This window comes from Saccopteryx bilineata, chromosome 1, assembly GCF_036850765.1.
Source record: "Saccopteryx bilineata isolate mSacBil1 chromosome 1, mSacBil1_pri_phased_curated, whole genome shotgun sequence".
Taxonomy (NCBI): domain Eukaryota; kingdom Metazoa; phylum Chordata; class Mammalia; order Chiroptera; family Emballonuridae; genus Saccopteryx; species Saccopteryx bilineata.
The window spans coordinates 11,601,138-11,619,396 of NC_089490.1; the positions used below are offsets into that span (position 1 = coordinate 11,601,138).

Below are 18,259 nucleotides of genomic sequence, written 5' to 3' on the forward strand. Positions count from 1 at the left end.
CGGTCAAGGTGGGAACCGGAGGCCAAGGACGCGGGGGAGCTCACCCTTCCAGTAACTGCTGGCTCTTCCCTCCCGCCCTTTCCCTGCCTTCCCGTTCGAACGGCCAGGGCTGGCTCTGCCCGCTGCCCATTGGCTGGCTCTCCATGGCGTCACTGCCTCGGTGCCAGCCGCGCTGGTCCGCACCCCTGCCCAGGGAGCGCGGGACCAGACGCACGCCCACGAGGCCCTCACGCCACCGCCGCAAGCCGCCGCCCGGGCGAGGCGGGGCTCGGTCCTCCCAGGTGCCGCGCGCGGGAGGGGTCGCGCGTGCGCAGAAGCGCGGGGGAAAACAACTTGCCACCGGGAGGGTGGGGCCGGGGCAAAGGCGGGAGAGGAGGGCGGGGCACGCGAGGGGAGAGGTCGGGGCGGGGGCAAAAGGAACGGTGAATGGGGGGCGGGGTCGCGGGCTGGGGGCGGGACTTGGAGTGACCATGGAGGGTGCGGGGGCAGTTAACGGATGTGGCACGGGGCTGGGGCCAGTCCGGAGACGGGCTGCCGGGAGGGGGGATTCCCTCCTGCCCCCAGAGCGAGTCTCCCTTCGGGGCAAGGGGATTCTCCTTCCCGCCGGATCCGACCGACCGTCCGTCCCAACCTCAGTCCGGCCGCCGCGGGCTCGGTGCCCTCCAGGCCTGGTGGAGGTGAGGGAGGTGGGGTGAGGTGGTGCCCGCCCCCACGCCCCCCGGCTCCTCCTTCCCCCCGGTGCTCCCCTCCCACCACCCTCCCCCTGAGCCGGTTCGTCCCTCCCCTCTCCTCCCCTCCTTCCCCCGGCCGCCTCCTCCTGCCGCTGCCGCTGCTTTGGCTGCTGCGTCATACGCCCCAGAGCCGCCGGGACGAAGGGGCTGGGCCTGGGGACCCCCCGGCCTCAGCCTGCACGCCCCCCCGACGCCCAGGCGGGCCCTCCCCGCGTGGGGGGTTCGCCTCGGTCTCCCACGTCTGCCTCTGCCCGGCTCCCGGCGGCCCCAGCTGTCACTGGTAAGGAGGCGGCGGGAGACGTTCGTGGGAGGGGGGGCGGCAGGGAGCCGGGGGTCGGCGCGCAGGGCGCGGGCGGGAGAGCCTCCCAGACCCGGCGTCGGGTCGGGCTGGGCCGACTCAAGTCCCCAGTTGGACTCGTGGTCCTGGGGAGTAGAGACCGGGACGGGGACACGCCCCCCTCCCGGGGCACTCAGGGAAGTTATCTAACCCGAGAGCGGGGAGCCCCGAATTTGAGGGTGACCTGACATAACCTGGCACCCGGATGATTGTTTCGAATGAGACACGCGGGCCCGGGGAGGCAGCTGTTTCTACTCTGGAAAACACCTCCAAAAAAGGTCCCCAAATACATCTCCGGGTAACAGCACCTCAATTAAGAGACCTCTGAACAGCAGAAGGAGGTGAGAGTAGGAACGGAGTAGTAACCTTTGCTCCTGCAGCCATCATTTCTGTCCAGATCGCAAGGCCAGGATATAACATCCCAGGGGAGTTCCGGAAGCTGGGAGACTAGAGAACTAGGTTGGGGGGGAGGGGTTGGTTAGCGGGAGGAAACCCAGTCACCATCGTTGGGAGTGCTGGTTGGAGTCAGGAAGCTCAGGAGGGGTGCTGAGTGGTTTCCTGTCCAGGCGTCTCAGGGATTTGGAGACTGGGCGCGCAGCTGCTTGAGTCCTTGACATGGAAACAGGCAGAGAAAAAAAGGAGCGTTTCTCAGCTTTCATAACCTCTTCCCATTTTACTTCTGGCTAGGCCCCCCAGGATGCAATGGCACAGCCCCCCCGGCTGAGCCGCTCTGGTGCCCCCCCACTCTGGGACCCAGCATCCCCTGCTCCCACGTCAGGCCCCAGGCCCCGACTTTGGGAGGGTCAAGATGTGCTGGCTAGATGGACAGATGGGCTGCTATACTTGGGGACTGTCAAGAAGGTAAGACCTTGGGCCTCTTACCTGTTACCTTTCTGCGGTCCCCCTGATCTCGTCCTGATTCCTGTTTCACCCTCTGTGCTCACCCGTTCCAGGTGGACAGTGCTCGGGAGGTGTGTCTGGTCCAGTTTGAGGATGACTCCCAGTTTCTGGTTCTATGGAAAGACATTAGCCCTGGTGAGACCCTAGAGGCCTGGGAGTCTGCATCCCCCAGAAGACAGAAACCTGGCTTGGGGACTGAGAGGGGCTTAAGGACAGGTCCCCCCCTAACCCTGTGTTCCCTCGTAGCTGCCCTCCCTGGGGAGGAACTCCTCTGCTGTGTCTGTCGCTCGGAGACTGTGGTCCCTGGGAACCGCTTGGTCAGCTGTGAGAAGTGCCGCCACGGTGAGAGGACAGGACCCTGAATGGTCCAGCTTGCTCTGGACATTGCAGGCTGCCTCGGACCCTCCCCACCTGAACTGGTCCTTATGCCACCTGTTCTGGCCTGAGTCCCAAAGCCACTGCTCTGGCCAGTGTCCTCTGTACCCTCACTCCCTTTCCAAATCAGGGAGAGACAGGCATGGAAGGGGGATGTGTGAGCTTTGCAGGAAGGGGGTGGTTCAGATACTCTTTCTTCACCGTATGACCTTGGGCAAGTCTCTTAATCTCTAGGAGCTGCAGTTCCCTCACCTGTAAAATCAGGATAATACCCTCCCCCAAACAGGACGGTGGCCCATGATTCAATGAGGTAGATAAGACTCTTCCTCTCCCAGTACCTGGTACACACAGGTTTACAATTCAGTAAGGGCTCTAATATCAGTATCATTGTTCAGCTTATCACCAGGACTGCCACGTTCCAAGGGCCCCAGCCCCGGGAGAGGGAGACGGCATGTCTTGGGTCTGCCGCCAGTGCGTCTTTGCCATTGCCACCAAGGTAAAGGCTCCTTCCATTGGAACCCTCTACCCACGACCTCTCCTGGCCTTTTCCTCTGCCCAGCCCTCTGAGGCAGCCTGCCTGGTCTCTCTACAGAGGGGGGGTGCACTGAAGAAGGGCCCCTATGCCCGGGCCATGCTGGGTATGAAGCTCTCTCTGCCATACGGACTAAAGGGGCTGGACTGGGACGCTGGGCACCTGAGCAACCGGCAGCAGAGCTACTGTTACTGCGGTGGTCCTGGGGAGTGAGTAACTGGGGGGGGGGGGGGTTCAGGAACAGGTGCGCTGTGGGTGTGGTGGTGCGGGAAATCCCAGGGCACGGAGGAGAAAGGTCAGGGTGGGGGAGTGCTGGGGGTGGCAGTGGGCGGTGAGCAGGGTTCAGGGCATTCGGCCGCGCTCTGGGGATCAGGTTGTGTGTGTCCCCACAGGTGGAACCTGAAGATGCTGCAATGCCGCAGCTGCCTGCAGTGGTTTCACGAGGCCTGCACCCAGTGTCTGAGCAAGCCCCTCCTCTACGGGGACAGGTGAGACCTGGCGGACTCTCCTGCCGCCCCTCCGTCCCCCCACACCTGCGCATCACCTCTCAGATCCGCTCTCTGGCTCCCTCTGCAGTGCTCCTCACTGTTCACCCGGCCTTGCTCTGAGCCGTCGTGGCGGGCGTAGCTGTCCCTTGTAAGGGGTGCTTTCTCCTTCTCGCTCATCCAGGTTCTACGAGTTTGAATGCTGTGTGTGCCGGGGGGGACCCGAGAAAGTCCGGAGGCTCCAGCTTCGCTGGTGAGCTTGACTCCTTGGTAACTCCTCTCTCGGCACCCCATTTTCCACCCTGCCTGCCCTGGCTACCCACTTGGGATGCCCCTGCCTTTTGTAATGCTCCCACAGCTGTGACAGCTCCCTGTTTCTCCAGGGTGGACGTGGCCCACCTCGTGCTCTACCATCTCAGCGTCTGCTGTAAGAAGAAATACTTTGATTTTGACCGTGAGATCCTCCCCTTCACCTCTGAGAACTGGGACAGCCTGCTCCTCGGGGAGGTGAGGGGTGGCGAAGCTTTGGACGGCAGGTTGAAGTAGTGATGAAAATGGGGAAGGAGGCCTGACCTGTGGTGGTGCAGTGGATAAAGCGTCGACCTGGAAATGCTGAGGTCGCCGGTTCGAAACCCTGGGCTTGCCTGGTCAAGGCACATATGGGGAGTTGATGCTTCTTGTCCCCCCCCCCCCTTCTCTCTCTCTGTCTCTCCTCTCTGTTTCTCCCTCTCCTCTCTAAAATGAATAAATTTAAAAAAATAAAAAATAAAAAAAAATAAGAAAATGGGGAAGGAGGGGATGACTGCTTCTTTGACCTCGTGTTCCCTCTCCTTCCCCAGCTTTCAGACACCCCCAAGGGAGAACGTTCCTCCAAGCTCCTCTCGGCACTCAACAGCCACAAGGACCGGTAAGCTGAAGGAGGCTCAGGAGGAGATGGAGATGTGGGTATGGGCGCCTGGGAGGAGGGTCCTGCCACCACCTGGAGGGCCATCTCTTCAGAGGATTGAGCAATAGCAGGAGAGGGGCCCTTTTCCATCGCACTGACTGTGTCATTTCTCTCCTCACCCCAGTTTCATTTCAGGGAGGGAGATTAAGAAGAGGAAATGCTTGTTTGGTCTCCATGCCCGGATCCCTCCTCCTGTGGAGTCCGCCACTGGAGATGGATCACCCACCAGGTCACTGGTCCAGGGGGGATGGGAGGTCCTCAGGGTGTGAATCTGGAGATATATATGGAGATGGGGAGGTCTTTGGGGTGTCCGGGAGGGGGCTGGGGGGATAAGGAGGCCTCTTACAGCTTCCCTTCAGGGCAGGGCCCTGGGGGAGGGGTCTCACGTCCCCTGGGGAAGCGCCGGAGGCCGGAGCCAGAGTCCCTGAGGAGGCAGAAGGGGAAGATGGAGGAGCTGGGGCCTCCCCCAGCACTGCGCCATCAGCCAGAGCCCCAGGAGCAGAGGGAGCAGGCCTCTCTGCAGAGGGCACTTCAGGTACAGAGATGGGGACCCCCAGGGGGGCAAGAGCTGGAGTGAGAAGGAATCAAGGGTTAGCTCTGTCTTCTGCTCCTACTTCTAGGCCTCAGTGTCTCCACCACCCCCCAGCCCTAACCAGAGTTACCAGGGCAGCAGCGGCTACAACTTCCGGCCCACAGATGCCCGCTGCCTGCCCAGGTCAGTGCTCCGCCCCTCTAACCAGACACGCTCCCTTAGAACCTCCGCTCTGATTGTCTACGTCTTCTGGACTTCTTCACCCAGGACCCTTTCCCCTCTCCCCCTGGGCTTCCCACTTCTTGTCCTAGAAAGATTTCTAGAGCCGATGCCTCGTCCCCAGGATGGGGGTTCCTCTGGGATCGTGGCTGAGCTCTGCCATTTCAGGGGGAGAACCCCCTGGCTTGAGGTCCTGACTTTTCTCCGTCCCCATCCCCAGCAGTCCCATCCGGATGTTTGCTTCCTTCCACCCCTCTGCCAGCACCGCAGGGACCTCTGGGGATGGCGAGCCCCCAGACAGGTGAGATTCCACCCCTTCGCCTGTTCTTAGGTCGCCAGTCTCGTCACTTCTTCACTAATTACCAGTGTCTGGCTGGACTCACAACTGCCTTCTCGCCCTAGGTCACCCCTGGAACTTCACGTTGGTTTCCCCGCAGACATCCCTAAAAGTAGCCCCCACTCAATGACTGCCTCGTCTTCCTCAGTCCCAGCCCCTTCCCCAGGTCTTCCCAGACGCTCAGCACCCTCAGCCCTGTGCCGTGGTTTGTCCCCTGGGACTGGGGGAGGTGTCCGAGGCGGGGTTGGCTATCTGTCCCGAGGGGACCCTGTCCGGGTCCTTGCTCGAAGAGTACGGCCTGATGGTTCTGTGCAGTACCTGGTTGAGTGGGGAGGTGGGGGCATCTTCTAAACAGCCTGCCTCTGCCCACTTCCCCATTCACCCACACCGGCACTTTCATACCCTGACCTTTGACCTCACCTCCGGAGGCAATGTACCTGGAGAGGTAGGGGCCAGTTCTCCCTACTGTCCAGGTGGAATCCAGGTGGGGGGTGGAAAAGAGGCTCTCTCTTCTCTACTCCTTTCATGATTTCTGACCTTTCTCCCATTCCTCTTCCTATTGCCTTTGATGTTATTTTGTTACAGCTTTTAAAATATTTTTAAAAATTATTTAACCCCTGGGGACTGAGACTGAGGAGGGGAGGGATGATCAAGGATCCCGGACTCTGTATGACTGAAATAAAGATAAGCAAATCTAGCGGTTGAGTTGGTCTGAGAGATGAGAACACGGGCACCGGAAGCACTGCCAGCCTTCCCAGCCAAACTCACGTCGTGACAAGAACAGACAAAAGGCAGAAAGAACCAAAGACAGGGTTTATTTGCGGCCAGTCACCCTCTGGAAATCAGAGGGTGTTGAAGTCTGTGAAGGGAGCAGCGAGAGCAGGGCTCGTCACGGTAGGACTGGGCTGGAGTCGGAGACAGACTCTGTAACCTGGCGCACCCAACGCAGGTACGGGGAGTTCCCCTGCTCCACGGGCAACGCGATCACCTCGGCCACTTCATAAGGATGCACAGAGCTGCAGAAAGATGGGGAAGGTGTCACTCGAAGACTGCCCAAAGGGGCCCTTGGCCTCAGACTAGTCCCACCCCACCTCCTGGTTCTCACCGCACAAAATCTGTCAAAGCTGGAACCAAGGAACTTTGGGTCTTAATCATCTAAGGGGTGAAGAAAAACATGGTTAAACCCACGGATGGGACTGGTTTTCAGGATCTTGTGAGGGAGGGGAGTCCAGGGGGTCAGAGGGTTGAGGTTTTGTGGGTGGGGAAATGGCTCTCACCATCAGCACCTCGCTGTCCTCCTCGATCTTGCCTTTCCACTCGTAACTGAAAAGGTCAGGGAGAGAGCTGCAGGAGCCAAGGCTTCCCCTCAAGGAAAGTGAGGGCCAGTCAGCCCCAAAATGAAGCGAGCCCAGGCTCCCATGACTCACATGGATGTAATCTGGGGGATGAGGTTGACGCAGGCCGCCAGGCGCTTCTCCACCACTGCCCTGGAGGGGAAGAGAGAGCCCCGTTCAGAGCGCCCCACGCCCCGGGTGTCCACATGGACAGCCGCCCGGAGACGGGTTTCCCAAGCCGGGCCGGGCGGGAAGCAGCAGGAAAGCTCGCTCCTCCAGCACCCCCAGCTCTACCTTCGTGGTCATCCTCTCCACACTGGGGTCCCCACCTAGCGATCTCCTTGGCGACCTTCTCATTGGGGCAGGTGACGAAGGCTGCAGAGACAGAACCAGGCACGTAGGCGGAGGCAGAGGCCGGCGAGGGCTGGGCCGACGGGCTTCCTGACGCCATGGACAGCAGGGCGCGGGGCAGCAACAGGAGGCGGGAGGCCGCGGGCAGTAGCGCCGGCATCCAAAGCAACGACAGGAGCAGAGCGGCCTGGGGGCAGGTGGATGCGGTGTCTCGGCACCAATACCCCAAGCAGCTGCACCCCGGACGCCCTTCGCTGGATAGACACTCGGGCTCTGCCCTCCCTCTTCTGCACCCTGAAGGAAGGGTCCCTGAAGCTGGGTGAGAAACGTGAAGAAATAAGGCAATGGCTCAGTTTTTTTTTAACTCCGTCCTCAGGGGCCAACTTCTGGGGTTTTGGGTGCAGGTGGTATGGTTGGGGCTTCGAGGACCGCAAGGGTCGGGGCCGGTCACTCACCCCTCCGCCGAGCAGGATTGCGGGGGCCCGCGCCCGCCTCATGCAGCCTGTGCTGGCAGAGGAGGGCTGAACATCAAACAGAACGCCAAGAGAGAACCCCAAAACCCCATGCAGAGCGGCCTCTTCTTACCTGGGCGGCAGCCACGTGACGAGAAAACAACGCGCACCACGTGACAGTACAAGCTGACCTGCACCACTCCAGAACCAGCCAATCCCGGCGCTCACGTGGTTCGATTCGCCCTGGCCTCTTGGTGGGGGCGGAACGGAGGGGGAGCTGACCAATGGACAGAAGGCTCCGCAGCCGGGTACGGAAACGACCCGCCCACTTCCGTGTAAACCGGAAGCGGCCAATGGCAAGCGGAGGAGAGCCGCTGCGGCGTTCCACCGTCACGTGACGGGACCGGTTTTCCTTTTGGGTGGCGGTATCTCAAGGAGCGGCGCGAAGGAGCCAATGGCAGGCCCGCCCTGCCGGCCACGTGACGAAGAGCTGGCGCTCGGAAAGCGGGGCTGGAGACCCCGCAGACTCGATGCGTCAGGTGGTGGAGTGGGGAATCATTCTTAATCCCCGGCGTGTGCTTCCCTTCGGTCCCCACACTGTTCCGAGGCCCAAAGGAGTGGGAGGGTCTGAGAAGGCCGAACCTCGGGGGATGGAGGGAGCGCCCCCTGCCTTTTTGGTTAGGACTGACACATGCCTGGGTTGGGGAGTGAACAATGGTAATCCGAAGCCAGCTGTCCCCGGGTGGGGGGAGTGATCAGGCAGGCTTGGCAAGGCCAGAGGGTGGCCAAGGGAGGACAAACGCATTGTAAGAGGACAGAGGGAGACCCTTGGGAGGGGATGACGAGAATGGGGCTCCGGGCGCCTCGGCCTGGTGAACTTGAGAGCCCGACGCTGGAGACAGACTTGTGAACCTGGGAGGAGAGAAGGAGGCTGCAGCTTGGGGATATGGAGAGGACGCCAGGAAGTAGGGATGGTCCTTTTGTCTCTTTTCTGCTCTTCTCCAGGACTGATCTCCCTTGCAGCTTTGGGTCTCCTTCCCTTAACCCATTCCCCTAGGAGCCAGGACATGCCCTACATAGCCTCCCTGGGGCCCAAGCACATCCTGTGACCCAAAAATAGAGAGGGGACCAATGAAAGGAGAGAGAGGTGGGAGGAAGACGCAGAGGAAAAGCCTCTTGCCACTCCCCCTACCCAGTCTTCCTCTTGCCCCCAGGGTTTGGGGTCTCTGGGCAGCTGTGTGGGCAAGACTGGGCCTGGCCCAGGCTGATGAGAGACTTCTCTCACCTATGTCTCTGAGGTTGGGGGAGGGTCTCTCCGAGATCTGTCTGGTTTGGAGTTTGTCTCTGAGATACATCTCTTTGGGGTCTTTTCAGTTGTTTGCATTGGGATCTTTCTCAGCACTGGGTTTCCTTTTGTTTTTGTTTTAGGGGTTTGTGTTCCCGGGCCTGTGATCACTCTTCAAGGTCTTTCAAACTCTTCTTTATGAGTTTGGGGTTCCTGAGTTCTCCATCTCTGGACTAGCTGAATGTCTTCTCTCTCTCGCTTTCTCCCTCTCTCCCTGCCTCCCTTCTCCTTCTCTCCCCCACCCCAGCCCCAGGTTCTGGAGTTTTCCGTCTCTGAGTTATCTGTCTGTGAGTCTGCACATTCCTTTCTCTGAGATCTAAATCTGAGGTCTCTGAGATCTCTCTCTGAGCCTGAGTTTTCTAATTTGAGGTCTACCTTCTTTCTGAATCTGGGTCTTTTTCTGAGTCTGGGTCTCAGGTCTTGATTCCTGAAATTACCATTTGGATCTAGAGTCTAAGACTCTAGATGTCTGTGGCTATGTAGAACCTTTTTGAGCCTGGTTGCTCAGGTTTTGACCTTTGATCTCTCTCTCAGGGGGGTCTTTTTTTTTTTTTTTAACTGAGGATGAGGTACATTTTTCTCTAGATTTTGGATTTGTGCCTCAGAGTACCCCCTACACACACACACCCAGGCATCAAGGTCTATTTCTCTGAATCTGGGGTCTCCCACTCTCAGGGTCTGGGGTCTGCATCTTGAGAACTGTCCTCTCTCGTGTTTTTGAGTGAGGGTCTCCGTATCTGGTTCTCACTGGGTAGGGGTGGGGGCTGCAGAGTCTCTCTCTCCTCCTCCTCCTGCTCTCTCCTCTCTCGCTCACTTCCCCCGCCCCCCTCTCTCTCTCCCGGCTGGGCTGCCGCTGCTGCCGTTGGCTCCTCTTCTTCTCCTCCTCCTCCTCTCTCCTCCTCTCTGCTCCTCTCAGCACCTCTCTCCTCCTCTCTCCTCCTCCTCCTCCACCTCCTCCTCCTTCTCCCCCTCTCTCTCCCCCTCTTTCTCTCTTCTGTCTCCCCCGTCCCCCGCCCCCTCCCCCCCCAGGCCTGATGAGCAGGTCTCGCGCCTCCATCCATCGGGGGAGCATCCCCGCGATGTCCTATGCCCCCTTCAGAGGTAAGGTGGTGAGGAGAGGGGGAGGGCCGGTTGGGGGCGGGGGGAGGGGCAGGGGCAGGGCGTAGGAGGGGGCAGAGCGGAGGCCAGGGAGGGGAGAGGCTGAAATGGAGGGAGAGAGGAGGACTGGGAAGATGGGATAGGAGCAGTGAGAAAGGAGGGACTGGAGGCCAGGGGCCAGGGGCCAGGGGTAGACAGGGCCGGAGGAGCCAGGAAACGGGCCTTGGAGAGGGCTGAGGTGAAAAACGAAGGGGAGAGAGATTGCCAGCAAGCGTGGAAGGGAGGCTAGGCTTGGGGGAAGAGCTGCAGAAATTCATTTGGAGGTGGGAGCTGAGAGATGAGGAAAATATGAAGGAAATAGAAGGGCAGAGTGAGGATGGGGCTAGGAGGGGGAATGAAAATGTAGAGGTGCAAAGAGAAGCCAACAAGACGAGGGTCAGGATATGGGGGGGCAGTGCTCAGAGAAGGGTATGGGGTAGAAAAAGAGAGGAGGACGGAGGGAGAGAAGAAGGGGCCAGATGGAGAGAGAGGGAGGCAGTGGGGGGTGGGGTGGGGAGGAATGGAGGGTCCAGATGGAGGGAAGAGAGGAGAGGGAATAGGGAGGAGAGACCAGGGTAGGGGGAGGGCCAAATATGTGTGTCTTTGTTGAGGGGGGAAGGGGGCAATACAAGTAAGACTGTGTGGTGGGAGTAGGGGGCAGGTTAGACTGCCCAGACTTTGACCCCCATTAAGGCCCTGGACCGGAATAATGTAACCCCTGGGGTCTTATCTGCTCCATTCACTTCACCACTTGTACCCCCTCCCCCACCTCCAATCCTTATTTCCATTCCCCCTCCCTCCTCTGGTGTCCATCACCTATATCTTTCCCCCCATATGGTGTCCGTGCCTTATATGAGTCCCCCTTCTGTCCTTTCCCTATATCGGTCCCTTCTCTGGTGTCCATTCTCTCTCTCCCCCTCTCTTCTTCCTGGTAGCTTCCTTATCTCTCCCACCTCTTCACCCCCTCCTTCTTGATCCCCTCGACCTAGTACTCCTGTTAGGTCCTCCTCGTTTCCTCTGCGCCGTGTCCAGCTGGGCCCTTCTGCTATGTTTCCTTGTCACTAGGGATTTACCGCCATTTCTACCTTCTCTTCTAGATCATCCTTGTTATCTGCCCCCCAGCTCATCCTCTGTTCCCTGCCCCATTCCTCACCTTGTCACCACAAGTCTGTGCCTACCCATTTTCCCTAATACTCCAGCTCTCACCACCCGTTCCTCTGTTCTTGTCTCCTCTGCTCTCTGGGGGTTGCACATTTGGGGCACAGAGACACAGGTTGTGATGGTTGGAACAGGGCCCACAAGAGACCCCCATCTGATTTCCCATCCTAGCAAGCCTTTCCCTGTGCTCAGCTGTGTCCCTCTGTCTCTGCCTCCTGGAATCATTACTTAAGTCCAGACAGTGTGTGTGTGTGTTTCCAGAGTTGCTCCTAAGCTAAGTTCCCTGTGCCCTTCCCTGCTCCCAGGAAGCAGGTACCCCCTGAAGTGTAACCTCCCTCCCTGTGGCTGCAGCCTGAACCAGTCCCTCCCAAAATGATGATGTGTATCCACAGCTTTCTCCTCTGGGGGTCCTCAGAGTCCGAGTGCAGAGGGCATGTTGCCTGCAGTGTTCCGTCTCAGTCCTTGGTGATCCCTGTATCTAGAGGGGATTCCTCGTAGAATCTCCGAGATGGCACTGAGATCATGAGAACTTCAGAGACCTGGGGTTTCTAGGTAGCTGTATTCCGGGGGTCCTTCTCTGACTGTTCTGCAGCTTGGGTCAATTGAAATGACATTCCTGTAGACAGAAAGGGGCTAGTTTTTTCAAAAACTCCTACTCAGGGTATTAAGTTGGAACGAAGCTGAAAGACCAGTTCTTTTCCTGCAGTATACCCATGATTGATGATCCGGTAAAGGTGACAGAATTTGATGTTTTTTCCTCTAAACTCACACTTGGATACCTTAAGCCGACTTTGATGTCACCAACTTGATTTCCCTCTTCCTTCCATAGGGCCTGTCCTCTGTGTCCCTGTGATGATGTGTAGCATTGGGGTTTAAAGAAGAGGCAGTTTGCAGGGACGGTGGGATGGGAAGAACAGCAGAGCTGGGGCAGGGTGGCCCTGGGGGCATCTCTAAGCACAGGCCACCCTTGGTCTGCTGTTCTTTGCTAGAAGTTTTGTCCCCATCTTCAGCTGCAGTCTTTAGAGGCCTCCTTGATGTCACAGGCCTGGATCTTCTATTCTTTCCTCCTCTCCCCTCTTTCTTCCTCACGCCCCTCACTGTGCCTTGGGAAGGCTCTAACCCTTGGACTCGGCTTCCATACTGTCTATGGAGACTAGGTGGGGGAGGGAGATAGTGCATTTTTTACCTATGAGCATGGGATGATCAGCCAGATGCTGATCAGACCCATCCCCTCCCTACCAGCTGCAGAACCGGAACTTTCCCAAAGGATGAACAGGGCTGGGCTAGGAGAGGAGGGAGGAGCAGGGGCTAGGGGAGAGACAGGAGAGAAGGCACACTCACGTCTGTCTCTGACTCTGACTGAGCAGGTAAGCGCCCTCGCTTTCTCTGTACCCAGATGTTCAGTCCCCAGAATCTTAGGGCCCACGTGCTCCTCCGCCACACTCCCATCTTTCTTGCCCACAGCTGTGTCCTCTCTTGCAGATGGGTGGTGCCACCTTCTGAGTCCTTGTCTTCTTCAGTATTGGGGTGCCCTCCCTCTTCCCAGACGCAGCTGGGCCACCGACTCTGTGTGTTCTTCCTTTGCCAGTTTTGTGGCCTTCTACCTTTTTATTTTTTTCTGCCTCCAAACCCTTATCCTCTCTGTCATAATCCTCCACCCCTGAGCCACCCTTCCTGTTTCTTCCCCTGAGTCAACAGACCCCTGTGATGTGAATTCCGTCCCTCGCTTCCCCAGATAGAGAGGCTTAACTTCTGGTAAAGTTACCAGGCGTCTCACTGCCATCTGTGACCTTCTCAAGGCAGGTGGGGGTCCTCTTCTCCCACTTTGTGGGCTCTTTCCTTTATTTATTTACTTAGTGGACACTGTCTCCAAGTGTCCTCTGTACCCCCCAGATGCGTAGAGCCTCCATTACCATTTCTGTGTGTCTCTATCCCCCCAGATGTACGGGGACCCCCTATGCACCGAACCCAATACGTTCATTCCCCATATGATCGCCCTGGTTGGAACCCTCGGTTCTGCATCATCTCGGGGAACCAGCTTCTGATGCTGGATGAGGACGAGGTGAGCAGGGAGGGAGGCGGGGAGAGACGCTGCTGGGCAGCATGGGAGGGCGTGGAGAGACGGGGAGCACCCTTGTTTGTGATAGGGCAGGAGCAGCAGAGAAAGCAGACAGAAGCACCATTGCAGGCTGTGGGAAGGGGGTGGCCATTGATATCGGGGTTGGGATAGGAAAGGAAAGGGGCAAGCATTCTCTCACTTTGGCTAAGGGGGGTCTTTGAGGGCCATCTGCAGTGTTGAGGGGCAGAGGTGTGGTTCTGTGGGTTTGGGAGTGTCCCCTGTTTCCACCTGCCCATACTGTGGGGTAAGTTAGGATGGGAAAGAGAAACTTAGAAACTTTCCCAAAGGGTGAAGACAAGGGGATTGCTTTGGAAGGATCCCCTTCAAAGCGATCCCCGGGAACTCCTGTGTCCCCTGCACTGAGCAGGACCTATCCCTGACCACTCCCAGTCCTTTCCCCTTTCCCGTCGTATCACAGGGGGCAGGAGGGCAGGGAACTGAGTCACTCAGAGGAAAGGCAGTGGAGAGTGGGGTCTTCGGGGAACTGGGAGGGGGCTGGAGGGTCCTGGGAGAGACAGCAGGTCAGTGGATGTTGGCAGGGAGAGCAGTGAAGACTGGGAAGTTGCCTGAGATCAGGTTCGAAGAGACACTGCGGAGGCTTTGCCAGGGACATCAGGAAGGATGCAGGGAGGAGATGGCTGGAGATGAGGGAAGCTGCGAGCAGGAGACGTTGTTTAAAAGAGCAGGAAGAGTGACATGGGCGGGAGACCAGCCGGGAGGAAAGACATGAAGTGAACAGAGGGTTCTTGTGCGAGGCAGTGGTCACACAGAGTGAGAGGAGAGCAGGGGAGCGTGGGTTCAGACCCGGCACTGGGTCAGCAGTGGAGGGTCCATCAGAAGAGATGCGATTAGGAAAGGCGGGTGCCCTGGCTTCCTCCCCAGAAAGGGGATGCGAATATGAAGGGTGCGTGCCCAGGGTGTGATTCAGGGAGTGGAGGATTTGGAGGACCTGCTTTACAGAGTGATGGTATAGCCTATAAGACCAGAGCAGTGGTCAGAGATGTGCCCCAAAAGCTGTTGGGGAGGTTGTGGTTATAATTGGAGTTGGGGTTCACCAGGGATTTGAGGGATCTGGTGGGGGCACGTGAGAGGGTGGAGAAATGGCTGAGTAGAGAGCATTCAGGCCACGGAGCCAAGTCAGATTGTCTAGGGAAAGATGGTGACTTCAAAGGGAGGGGTGGTTTGGGTCGTCCAACTTTTCAGGCTTGGGGGACATGTGAGTGACTCACTGGTGGTCACAGCCTCAGCCAAAGGTTGGGGCTATGTTGGATGGATTGGGGGAACCAGAACTAATGAAGAGTGGGGACTGTCCTGTGAGGATGAAGAGGGAGGACAACAGATGGGGTAATAAAGGAATGACGGTGGGGACAGTCGAGGGGACTGAACGTCTGGTGGGCGGCAAGCTGAAAAGCAGCAGGAGTGGCCAGGAGACTAGGAGGAAGGGTGCGAGGAGGGGTGGCGGAACCGGGAATAAGGACTGGGTGCCGGGCCACAGGGGGCTGGAACTGGATGGGCCGTAGAGCTGGGCCCGGGCGGAGCCAGGGCAGCGGTGGTTCCTGCACAGCTGGAGGGTCAGAGGGGGAGATGGGGAAGAGGCTCCAGGAAGTGAGAGGTAGAGGTGCCGGCCGAGGAAGGGGATCAAAAGTGGGGGGAGGTGGCCAGGCCTTCTGGAGGGTGGGGAGGTGGGGTCCCAGTCTGGCCACAAGCCTGGCATGGGAGGGAGACAAGCTGTGGGTCCCGAGTAGACGTGCCAGGACAGGCACCAAGGGCGGCGAGGGGGTGACGGAGGTGGGAGGCAGGGCAGAACGCTGGGAGGATGGAGGAGCTGGAGGTCGAGGGGAAAGGAGCCCATTTCCGACGGGTTTGGGGAAGAGCCCAGTAGGTTCGGGAGAGTTCCCTGGTGGGTGTTTCAAAAGAAGTGGACGGAGAAGAGAGTCGAGTGGGACAGAAGGAAAGAGAAACCGACTCACCCAGAGACACTTAAAATGAGTGTCGAGGGTCAGGGGCCGGTGGTAGGAATGCCCAGGGGAAGGGGAGGTTCAGCTTGCTTGGTGGGGGAGGGAACGGGGTGGGCCAGACGGGCGGGGGGGGGGGGGGGCTCTGACACACCCTGCGTCCCCTTAGATACACCCCCTTCTGATTCGGGACCGGAGGAGCGAGTCCAGCCGCAACAAACTGCTGAGACGCACAGTCTCCGTGCCGGTGGAGGGACGGCCCCACGGCGAGCATGGTACGGCGTCCGAGCAGCTCTGGGGCCTCGGACAGTCGCGGGGAGAGCGCTCAAGGTGGACCGGGAAGGCGGGGGGGGGGGGGGGGGGGGGATGTCGGGGGGCGGGGCCGGGGTTGGGAGGGGGCGGAGACGCTCTCGCTTCTAGCGAGGAGGGGCCCGGGAGGAGAAGGCGCCTTCCTCCGGGATCTGGAACGGGCTGAGGCTGGGGGTGACAGTCTCTGCTCTCGTGCGTTCCCTTGTTCCTTTCCAGCAGCAAAGTTTGACTTTTCCTGGTGCTTGTAAAAATAGTCTCCTTAGATCTTTAGCTTCCTGTCCCGGTGTGCCTGCCCCTGCCTCTCCCAGCCCTCGGTCGGGGATCTGGGAGAGAATAACCTAGTTCCTGCTGTACCCCGCAGCTCCCCACCCGACTGTCGGGTCCCCACGTTCCTGATCTTTTTTTCAGACCTTCTGGCCTGTGAGCCCGCCCCTCTTCTCTTGTCCCCTTTTCCCTCTTCTCATCAGCTGCTTCTATTTTGTGCAATTCTGTCACCCCCTTTCCCTTTCCGCCCGATCTCTCCTTTCCCCCACCCCTCTGGCTTCCTCCTCCTCTCTGCTCTGCTCTGCTCCGCTCGGGTGGAATGCCGTCAGACCCCCATCTCTTCTCCATTCTGTCTGTCTGTAGAGCTACTTACTGCTCAGTCTGTCTCTCCAACTCTCTCTCTCCATCTGTCTCTCCCCCTCGCTCCCTCTTTCTGCCCCCCCTCCACCCCCCTCTTTAGTCATTTAAAAAAAGATTTTTGTCTTCCTGAGAAGTTCGCTTAAAAGGTTTCCATGGGAACAGTGAGGGGAGATGAAGGCAGAGAACAGATTTGCAGCCAAGGTGCAGAGAGAGGCCCTCAGCCCCCAGAAACCCCCTCGTCACTGTATTTCCCTTCCATGACCTGGGGTCCAGGCCTCTGTGTCCCTTCCGCCCAACCGCTGGTGACTCCTCTCTTCACCAGCCCCCCCCGCCAGGGATCTAGGCTTCCAGTTTCTCTTTCTACAGCCAGTGGCCTAGCTCTAATTTCTTTGCTTCTTTCTTTCCTCTTCTGATAAGCCCAGGCCTCAGTGCCCTTGGGGCCAGCTCTGGGACCTCGGGTAGATGGCCAGGGATGTGTGTCATTGTCATGGAAACCTCTGACCATCGGTGTGTGTGGGTAGCAGATCTCTGGGAGGCAAAGCCAGGTGGCGATGGTGGTGGAGGAGGAGGAGTGTGTACTGAGAATGTGTGATGTCTGTTACATCTATGTGTCATGTCCATGTCTGGGAAAGGTTTGTGTGCACATGTGAACACCTGTGTGTCCAGGCCGGCATGGTCACGTGCTCATGGAATGTGTTTTTCATATGTCTGGTGGTTGGTGCCTCTGCCCACATATTCTCCTTCTTTCTCTTGACCCTGAGTCTTCAAGGTCTGGGGTCTCTGGTGTGGGTCTGCTGGGTGTGTGCCGCGTGGAGGCGCCCCTGCGGATTTGGAGTTGGGGATGACGTGGAGGTTGCTGAGCCGGGGTTTCAGTAGGGGCTGGGAGGCGGCCCAGGGCCATAGATATTCGGGGAGAGGATTTAGGGAAAGAGTTGGCAGCTGAGGAACGTTGGGGTTTTGGGGGGAAAGTGGAATGTGTAAAGGGCATGGAGGAGGTGCAGTGGACATAGGGGTCTGGGGACCTTGCTCCGCGAAGGTGTGTGCTTGGGGCTGTGGATGCTGAGCCCAGGAGAGGTCGCCGGACCTTTGAGGGGCACTGGAATCAGGGCTCCTCCTCTGCTTGGTGGGGCGCCGCCCCTGGCTCCCTCCGCGGTTTGGGGGGAGTCCTGCTCCAGAGGGGACGGTGGGAGGTCCGGTTGGTTTCGGGGGTCCCCTCGCCCCCTCCCCCGTCTCTCTCGCGCTGTCTCCGGGCGACGGGGCTCGTGACAGAGGCGGCCACGGCAGCAGCGGTCGCCTAGCAACGGCGGCGGGGCCCGGGCAACGGCGGCAGCGGCGGGAGCGGCGGCGGCGGAAGGAGCGGTTCCCGTGGCCGTCACCGCGCGGCCGTCCCGGCCGTCCCGGGCCCCGCCGCCGCCCCCACCGAGCCGGGCGGTGCGAGCCGGGCCGCACCGCCCCCTCTCCCGCCGCTCCCCGCCCCTCCCCCGTGCAGGGGCGGGTCCCCTCCCCCACCAGGGACCCCCGACCCCCCCGGGGGGCGGTGCAAGGTAAGGGCGGGGCCGCGCGGACACGGAGCGCGGGGGGGTGCGGGGGCGCGCGTGTACGTGGGCTCGGGAGGGGGTGGGAAGCCGCCGTGGCGGCGGCGGCAGCAGCTGCTCCCTCCGCATGTTCTCGCTGCATCTTCCGAGTGGGGGTAGTTATGGTAACTGGAGAGGGGGCAGTGGACGTGGTGGGGGGCAGATGGGAGGTCAGGGGCCGGCCTCTTGGGGTTCAGGGTCTCTCGCGAGCGCGTGGGGTGGTCTTGGAGCCCCTCTGTGGAGGCAGCCTCTCTTATGTCCGGGTTTGTGTTGGTGCTCATACTCGTGTCCTCTGTGTGTCGGTGCCATGTGCACACGGGGCCCAGTTACGCTTGCACACATGTGCATCCAGCCAGGTGCCACCCTGTCCTGTCGGGTCCTGCCTCTGCCCGTTCCTGCCTGGGGAGCTGCCGGGTGGCCACTGGCTGTGGGGCAGTCCTTGGCCATACTGGTACATGTCACCTCTGACCCTGAGCATGGCCCTGGCTGAGGCTCACCTCCGGTCAG

General features: G+C 59.4%; 3 protein-coding genes across 11 annotated transcripts in view; 2 read left to right on the forward strand and 1 right to left on the reverse strand.

Annotated features, from left to right (window-relative positions):
- Positions 1 to 481: 481 nt before the first annotated feature.
- PHF1 (PHD finger protein 1) lies at positions 482 to 6,091 on the forward strand. Of its 2 annotated transcripts, XM_066276737.1 has the most exons (16): positions 482 to 677; positions 860 to 1,011; positions 1,756 to 1,929; positions 2,022 to 2,103; positions 2,215 to 2,310; positions 2,739 to 2,839; positions 2,936 to 3,084; positions 3,268 to 3,363; positions 3,545 to 3,613; positions 3,744 to 3,867; positions 4,200 to 4,267; positions 4,431 to 4,535; positions 4,655 to 4,841; positions 4,927 to 5,021; positions 5,281 to 5,358; positions 5,460 to 6,091. In XM_066276737.1, exons 1-16 carry the CDS (start codon positions 497 to 499, stop codon positions 5,743 to 5,745), a joined length of 2,043 nt encoding a protein of 680 aa, XP_066132834.1. In that variant the 5' UTR covers positions 482 to 496; the 3' UTR covers positions 5,746 to 6,091. The 2 variants fall into 2 exon arrangements, with proteins under 2 accessions (XP_066132834.1, XP_066132887.1); XM_066276790.1 differs by lacking the exon at positions 482 to 677 and having other exon boundaries at positions 775 to 1,011; positions 5,278 to 5,358.
- A 101-nt stretch (positions 6,092 to 6,192) lies between these two features.
- CUTA (cutA divalent cation tolerance homolog) lies at positions 6,193 to 7,741 on the reverse strand. Of its 3 annotated transcripts, none has more exons than XM_066277352.1 (6): positions 7,665 to 7,741; positions 7,058 to 7,266; positions 6,822 to 6,881; positions 6,672 to 6,717; positions 6,500 to 6,549; positions 6,193 to 6,410 (listed from the first exon to the last, which is right to left on the reverse strand). In XM_066277352.1, exons 2-6 carry the CDS (start codon positions 7,237 to 7,239, stop codon positions 6,284 to 6,286), a joined length of 465 nt encoding a protein of 154 aa, XP_066133449.1. In that variant the 5' UTR covers positions 7,240 to 7,266; positions 7,665 to 7,741; the 3' UTR covers positions 6,193 to 6,283. The 3 variants fall into 3 exon arrangements, with proteins under 3 accessions (XP_066133449.1, XP_066133365.1, XP_066133288.1); XM_066277268.1 differs by having other exon boundaries at positions 7,058 to 7,394; positions 7,535 to 7,674; XM_066277191.1 differs by having other exon boundaries at positions 7,535 to 7,673.
- Positions 7,742 to 9,910: 2,169 nt separating this feature from the next.
- SYNGAP1 (synaptic Ras GTPase activating protein 1) overlaps positions 9,911 to 18,259 on the forward strand; it is a 32,501-nt gene continuing 24,152 nt past the window's right edge. For all 6 annotated transcript variants that reach the window (XR_010731320.1, XR_010731325.1, XR_010731323.1 and 3 more), the window contains exons 1-3: positions 9,911 to 9,977; positions 13,112 to 13,233; positions 15,415 to 15,520. Coding sequence is in view for 3 of the 6 variants with exons in the window: in XM_066276831.1 (XP_066132928.1) it covers positions 9,911 to 9,977; positions 13,112 to 13,233; positions 15,415 to 15,520 (295 nt within the window). In the remaining 3 variants the exon portion in view is untranslated. The remainder of the gene's footprint in view (positions 9,978 to 13,111; positions 13,234 to 15,414; positions 15,521 to 18,259) is intronic.

Excerpts from the sequence above, each read along its gene's own strand:
- PHF1 (XM_066276737.1), top strand. The coding sequence starts at position 497 with ATGTGGCACGGGGCTGGGGCCAGTCCGGAGACGGGCTGCCGGGAGGGG. Across the intron at positions 3,614-3,743 it reads CGGAGGCTCCAGCTTCGCTG|GGTGGACGTGGCCCACCTCG; the intron begins GTGAGCTTGACT and ends CTGTTTCTCCAG. Across the intron at positions 3,868-4,199 it reads ACAGCCTGCTCCTCGGGGAG|CTTTCAGACACCCCCAAGGG; the intron begins GTGAGGGGTGGC and ends CTCCTTCCCCAG.
- CUTA (XM_066277191.1), bottom strand. The coding sequence starts at position 7,576 with ATGAGGCGGGCGCGGGCCCCCGCAATCCTGCTCGGCGGAGGG. Across the intron at positions 6,882-7,057 it reads GTCGCCAAGGAGATCGCTAG|GGCAGTGGTGGAGAAGCGCC; the intron begins GTGGGGACCCCA and ends CTTCCCCTCCAG. Across the intron at positions 6,718-6,821 it reads ATCCCCCAGATTACATCCAT|TTACGAGTGGAAAGGCAAGA; the intron begins GTGAGTCATGGG and ends TGACCTTTTCAG.